Source organism: Clupea harengus, chromosome 2, assembly GCF_900700415.2.
Source record: "Clupea harengus chromosome 2, Ch_v2.0.2, whole genome shotgun sequence".
In the NCBI taxonomy this organism is placed as follows: Eukaryota; Metazoa; Chordata; class Actinopteri; order Clupeiformes; family Clupeidae; genus Clupea; species Clupea harengus.
This window is the reverse complement of record NC_045153.1, coordinates 17,801,107-17,807,106: the sequence shown is the minus strand read 5'-3', so window position 1 is coordinate 17,807,106 and position 6,000 is coordinate 17,801,107. Positions and strand designations below refer to the sequence as shown.

At 47.7% G+C, this 6,000-nt stretch overlaps 1 protein-coding gene across 4 annotated transcripts in view; it reads left to right on the top strand.

The window, feature by feature from the left end:
- Nucleotides 1-6,000, top strand: part of sema5ba (sema domain, seven thrombospondin repeats (type 1 and type 1-like), transmembrane domain (TM) and short cytoplasmic domain, (semaphorin) 5Ba) — a 107,265-nt gene that overhangs the window by 76,580 nt on the left and 24,685 nt on the right. For all 4 annotated transcript variants that reach the window (XM_031585028.1, XM_031585021.2, XM_031585016.2 and 1 more), the window contains 3 exons: nt 3,656-3,791; nt 4,514-4,721; nt 4,999-5,206. In XM_031585028.1, the coding sequence (XP_031440888.1) occupies nt 3,656-3,791; nt 4,514-4,721; nt 4,999-5,206 (552 nt within the window). The remainder of the gene's footprint in view (nt 1-3,655; nt 3,792-4,513; nt 4,722-4,998; nt 5,207-6,000) is intronic.

The window sequence follows — 6,000 nt, the reverse complement described above, 5'->3', positions numbered from 1 at the left end:
CACATGCAATTTTCTCTCACATGCACTTCCTATGTCTTTCTCTTTTCTCTCCCCTTCTCTCTCTTGTTTTTTTCTCTCTCACACACACACATTTTATGTACATTTCTTACTCACACTCACACTCACACGCACACACGCACACACGCACACACACACACGCACACAGAGTTTATCCCGGATACAGCAAACACATGCTCAAACACAAGTCCATCCCTGCGCGCTGTGGGACCCGTTGTGCTTGTGGTCCTGAAAGATGGCTCCCTTCACAACCCTGTGCATAAGAATCCCTCCGGAACTCACAAGCAAAGCTGCTCTTTCTGTTTGATGGAGGCCTTTTAGGGCCGATTGTGGAGACCATGCAAAGGGCAGCCTGAGTAAATCTGCACAAGAGACAGCGCAGACTTTCTTTGCACAGTGGGAGCACATTATAGATGAAAGAATGGAAGACTGAAAGCCAAGTTTTAACTGTGTGTGTGTGTGTGTGTTTGTGTGGCTGTAGTGTGTCTGTAGTGTGTGTGTGTGTGTGTGTGTGTGTGTGTGTGTGTGTGTCTCTCTAGAGTGTGAGTGTGTGTGTGTGCGGGTCTGTAGTGTGTCTGTGTCTGTCTGTGTGTGTGTGCGTGCAGTCACACTCTGGAACATCATAGAGCCCTGCAAGCCTTATCACATTCTGTATCTCCCTTGCTCTCCATACAAATAGCCAGGCACACACAGGCATGCCTCAAACAGAGCAGCCTTTGCTTCCACTCTAATCCCTTCTCTCAGTGCTGGCCAAACTCCCCGCTAACGTCCACATACTGCGATCCCACAGCGGACCTTCCCCTGCCAGCCTCCAGCCCTGTGATAGAGTGCATTTTGGAACCACTGAGCCCGTGCCCTCGGCTGCGGCGTCTGCTATTGCTGGCTCGTCCTCCTCCACCTCTCCCTCTCCCCCCTTCCTCGGGCTCTCTTGCTCCCTGCCGCAGGCCCCATCTGTCTGGGGCTGCGGTTAGGCACTGGTGGCTGAGGTTATTGGAGCTCATTTGTCTGTGGTCAGCCCTGAGCTCCCGTGTCTGGCTCAGTGCCACGCTCACGACTGGTAGCCACACGCCAGTTCCTGCTGCACTTCACCCACTGCTTCGCTGGGACCTCTCCGTTCTGTTAGCGCCCGCAGTCTTTGGCTCGGATCAGAACACAAACCACCTGTTTAAATTATAATTGTTTCCCATAACAGTTTTCAGTTTCAAGCTGCTCTTCTAATCGGCTTTGGTCAGCGGTGACGTGGTTACGCCTGTTGAAATGTCTTTGTTCACGCATCGGGTGACACGGGAGATTTACTTATGCACGACTGGCTTTTGTCCCGTAAGCACACGTCTTGTGAATCTGATTGCGAGTGGCATGGGGTAATTTGTCATCGCTAGCAGCGCGCATGAGTTTCGGCGTCTTCTGTTCAGCCATATGTGTTCCATATGGGAGGTGAGATTGCTTTTAGCCGTTAGCACTTTGTAGCGTTAGCGCCAGAGGATGTCTCTGTTTGGCGTCGCAGATGTCGGGGTCACTCTCAAAGTGAAACAAAGCATGCCGTTAGAGCTGCCCGAACCTTAAATCAACTCGTCTGAGCTTGTACACCGAAAAAAACAAAGCAAGCTGGCCTCGAAACAGCTGTGTGACGTTGAAGAGTCGTTTTCTATTGTGCAGAGCGTTTTGTTGGTTGGAAACGAATCTAAGGTGCATTTGTTCTCCGCTGGGCCCACCTGCTTCCGTTCACCTCGGTGTGACATGCATGTTGGCGGTAAGGAATGGAACCGTAGAGGTGCAGCGCCACTAATGGGAACACCTCTTTGTGTCGCTAATTAGCACTCCCCGCGCGCAAGACAAAGCAAATTCAATGGCAAGACAAAGAGCGCGAATGACGACATCAAACAGACCTGTATTCCACAGAGCCTGCTGGCGTCTTCGTGGGCAAATCATTGAACAATACCTCAAGGCTCCGGAGACTGCCTTCATTGGACTGCACTTTTTTTCCTGGGAAATAAGTGGACATTTTTCATTTTGTGCATAACTAATTAATATAATTAGCAGTCAATAAACCAGGTGTAATATCTGATTAGAAATGTATCATTCAGTGAAGAGGCAATGATTATGATTTGCGGTTTGAAGTTATTAGTGACAGTCATTTGTTTGTTGCCTCTTGGTCATTTCTGTGGTCGCTTTGCAGTATTGGATGAAATGTGGATGTCTCAGTTCTCTGTGATGAAGGCCATTGGTTTCCCATTGATTCTGAGCTATGGCAGCAGGGGGTATAATTGACATTGGATGGGTGGTCAATCAGAACAAGCCTCTAGAATTCTTCCCAGCTATGTAAATATCATCAATTAATTTAGTTATTTAAGGGTGCAGATGCATAATACAAACAGGCCACAGGCAGTGTGGTGAACATCGTAAGCCGATGTGTTCATTAAATTGTACTTTTTTCATTTACAAACATGGTTATCGCACTTTATTTTGGTTATACACATAAATATATTATACACACTTTAATACCTGCATAGCTTTAATCTTGATTATGCTATCGGGTGTTTGGGACGTGCTTTCGGTATGCTCTTGCTGTGCTTTGTACTCATTTTTTACTGATTTGTGGATTGCCATTGGGTGACTAGCATTGCTCAGAGCTGCATCAGGGACCATTTTTGGGCGTAATGTGTGTGCAATTCTGTGTGCCCTAAAGCGTTGAAAAGAGCCGGTGTTGGCCTGCAGTTTAAAACCTCATCACAGCCAAGCGAAGGCTGTATGCCCTGGGAGCCTCGAGATTGTTGGGGTAACACTGCTTACAACAAGCAGCATGTGCAGGCTCTGGCCTCCTGACTTACTTGGATTCAGAATGATTCTGTGTGTGGCTGTGTGAGTACACTGTGTGTATGTGTATGTGTATGTGTGTGTGTATGCACCTCTCTAGTGGGTATGTGTGTGCATGAGTGTGTACAATCTTTGTGTCCGTGTGTGTGTGTGTGTGTGTATGCCCTCTCTAGTTGGTATGAGTGTGTACAATCTGTGTGTGTGTTTGTGTGTGTGTGTGTGTGTGTGTGTGTGTGTGTGTGTGTGTTTGTGTGTGTGCCCTCTCTAGCAGGTATGAGTGTACAATCTGTTTGTCCATAGGTGTATGAGTGTGTGTGTGTGTGTGTGTGTGTGTATGCCCTCTCTAGTGAAATATGGGTGTGTACAATCTGTGTGTCCATATATGTGTGAGCGTGTGTGTGAATAATGTGGGTATGTATATGTATCTAGTAAACTGCTTTCTACTGCACGGGTATCTCTGCCTCCCGGCTGCCGTCTCAAGGCTCTAGCAGTAGCTGGATTGCTGCATCATTAGGCCCGGTAGTGAGGGCGACCCACCTAGCAATGCTAAATTAGAGGCCTAGTGAGACTCTTCCAGTAGTACGCTTCATTTAGCCTCTGGGTTGATTTCTCCACACCCTCTCAAAGAGAGTTGTTGTTGTTCTTCCGTGTATTTACAAGAGCAGAAACCATCTTCCATATATCTCTTGCTCACTTTCTTGTCACATTGTTTGATATCAAACCAACTGTCTTTGTCTTTCTCTCTTTGCCTGTGTGTGTGTGTGTGTGTGTGTGTGTGTGTGTGTGTGTGTGTGTGTGTGTGTGTGTGTGTGTGTGTGTACAGGAATAGCATTGCTGCATCTGCGGTTTGTGCGTTCAACCTCAGCGCCATCACCCGGGCCTTCAACGGGCCATTCCGGTCCCAGGAGAACCCCCGTTCCACCTGGCTTCCCACGCCCAACCCCAATCCCAACTTCCAGGTGAGAGAGTGCTCACCGGGGATCCGCTTGCTTGCCCTCTCTTTTTTTAAACTTTACAGTTTTTTTTTTCAACATCAGTTTTGCATTCACTGAAGCAATGTTCGCAGAAGGGTGGAAAATATTGAAATGAATAGCACACTCCCTCTCTAGTCGATTCGTCACATCTTAAGATGATTTGAACAGAATGATTAAGTATAGAAACTATTATTCAAGGATTAGAGCACAAAGGAATTAGCTTTGAGTCGGCGCTGATAACACAGTAGGAATGTGTCATTTGCTTCACAGTATGGGTGTGAAATTAGGTTTGGTATCTATCTTTGCTATTCCCTGTACCCAAAGCCATAAGCCACACAACAGAGACCGATATGTTTTGCCTCACTGGAAAATACGGGTTGGTTTGGCAGTAGAGGTCTCAAACAATAAAGACTATTTCGTTGGAAGGCAGCGTATAAAAAATAACAATAAATGGCACCCACAGAGGCATAGAGAAACTGTAAAAGAGAAGAAAATAAGACACAAAGCCACCAAGCTGCTGAGTGACTATGGACGTGAATCATCCTACAGTGTAATCTCTGTTTTGAACATGTCAGCACCTATATTTCAGGCAAAAAAAAACATTTTGTAAAAGGAAGGTCTATTGTTTCAACTGATAGTCCTCTGGTGAACTACTTGAAAGGGGTATGTGTGCCATAGCATGTATCGTGTGTGTGTGTGTGTGGCAGTGTGGCACCATAGAGGATGATGGTCCCAATGAGGGGCTGACGGAGCGCAGCCTACAGGACGCCCAGCGCCTCTTCCTCATGAACGACGTGGTGCAGCCCATCTCCGTGGACCCGCTGGTCTGGCAGGACGACGTGCGCTTCTCCAAGCTGGTGGTGGACATCGTGCAGGGCCAGGACACCCTGCACCATGTCATGTACATCGGCACGGGTACGCGGGGGGTCAAACGCGGCAAACGTCGGCGAAGCCCATATTTTGCACAAGTGTTGCTTATGAATGTGTTATTAACACTTTATAAATGGTCGAAAGTGAACGTTATTTAATTTTATACATGTTGGGAATTTGGCAATGGTATTCTATGATGAAGTATAGCTTTTACAGTGTTTTCTGTTATCATGTCAGTGATTTCATGTGCTTCAAAAGTGTACTGGCTCATGTTTACCATCTCTTATCCTGAATCTTCCTGTTTTATAACTCTTGTCCACAGAATATGGGACCATATTAAAGGCTCTGGCCACCACCAACAAGAGCCTGCAGGGCTGTTACCTGGAGGAGATGCAGCTGCTGCCCAGGGGGCTCCTTGAGCCAATCCTGAGCCTGCAGATTCTCCACGGCGACCGGATGCTGTATATAGGGCTGAGGAACAAAGTGCTGAAGATCCCTCTGGCCAGATGCTCCTCCTACCAGACCCAGCAGTGAGTTACTCAGTGGACCACCTGAATTAACATGCTCCTCTAAACATCTGTGTGTGTGTGTGTGTGTGTGTGTGTGTGTGTGTGTGTGTGTGTGTGTGAACATTGCCAGTGCTGTGATCGAAATGCATTCCAGCAGCCCCTGCGGTCTTAGGGGTCAACAATAAATTCAGAGACTCAAGACAGTAATGGTGACATTGACATGCGGAATGAGCAGCTGACCTGGGTGTGCTGAAGAATCCGCAAGCCGCTGAGTTCTCAGCCTTGTAAGCGCTCTCTCCTTGACACAGATTCAATTTGAAGTGTATGAATTGCTCACCGGCTGCCGTCATTGTGTGCTATGAGCTCTGTATCACCGGCATCAGTGGAATGATTTCGCTGGGGCAGTTGCTTGTCTGAGAATCCGCTCCTCTGGAAACAAACAGAGTCAGAGAGAATGATGGCATGGCAAGACAGTGAGGGAGGGAGAGAGGGGGAGAAAGAAAGAGAGAGAGGGGTGGGGAGGAGGAAGAAGAGAGAAGGGGAGAGGAAGAGAGAGGGAGAGCTCTACCTGTGCCAGCGTGACAGACCTAGTGTGTTTTTATCAGTGTATTCAATCACAGCGTGTCCTCTCCAGGGGTGAGGCAATGACAAAAGTCAGGCTCAATTTGGCTGTGGGGTCGCTGAAGGATGCTTTGTCAGCTGTGTGTGTGCGTGCATGAAGGGTGAATGACTATTTGGGGCCTGTGTGTGTGTGTGTGTGTGTGTGTGTGTGTGTGTGTGTGTGTGTGTGTGTGTGTGTGCTTGCATGCAACTTA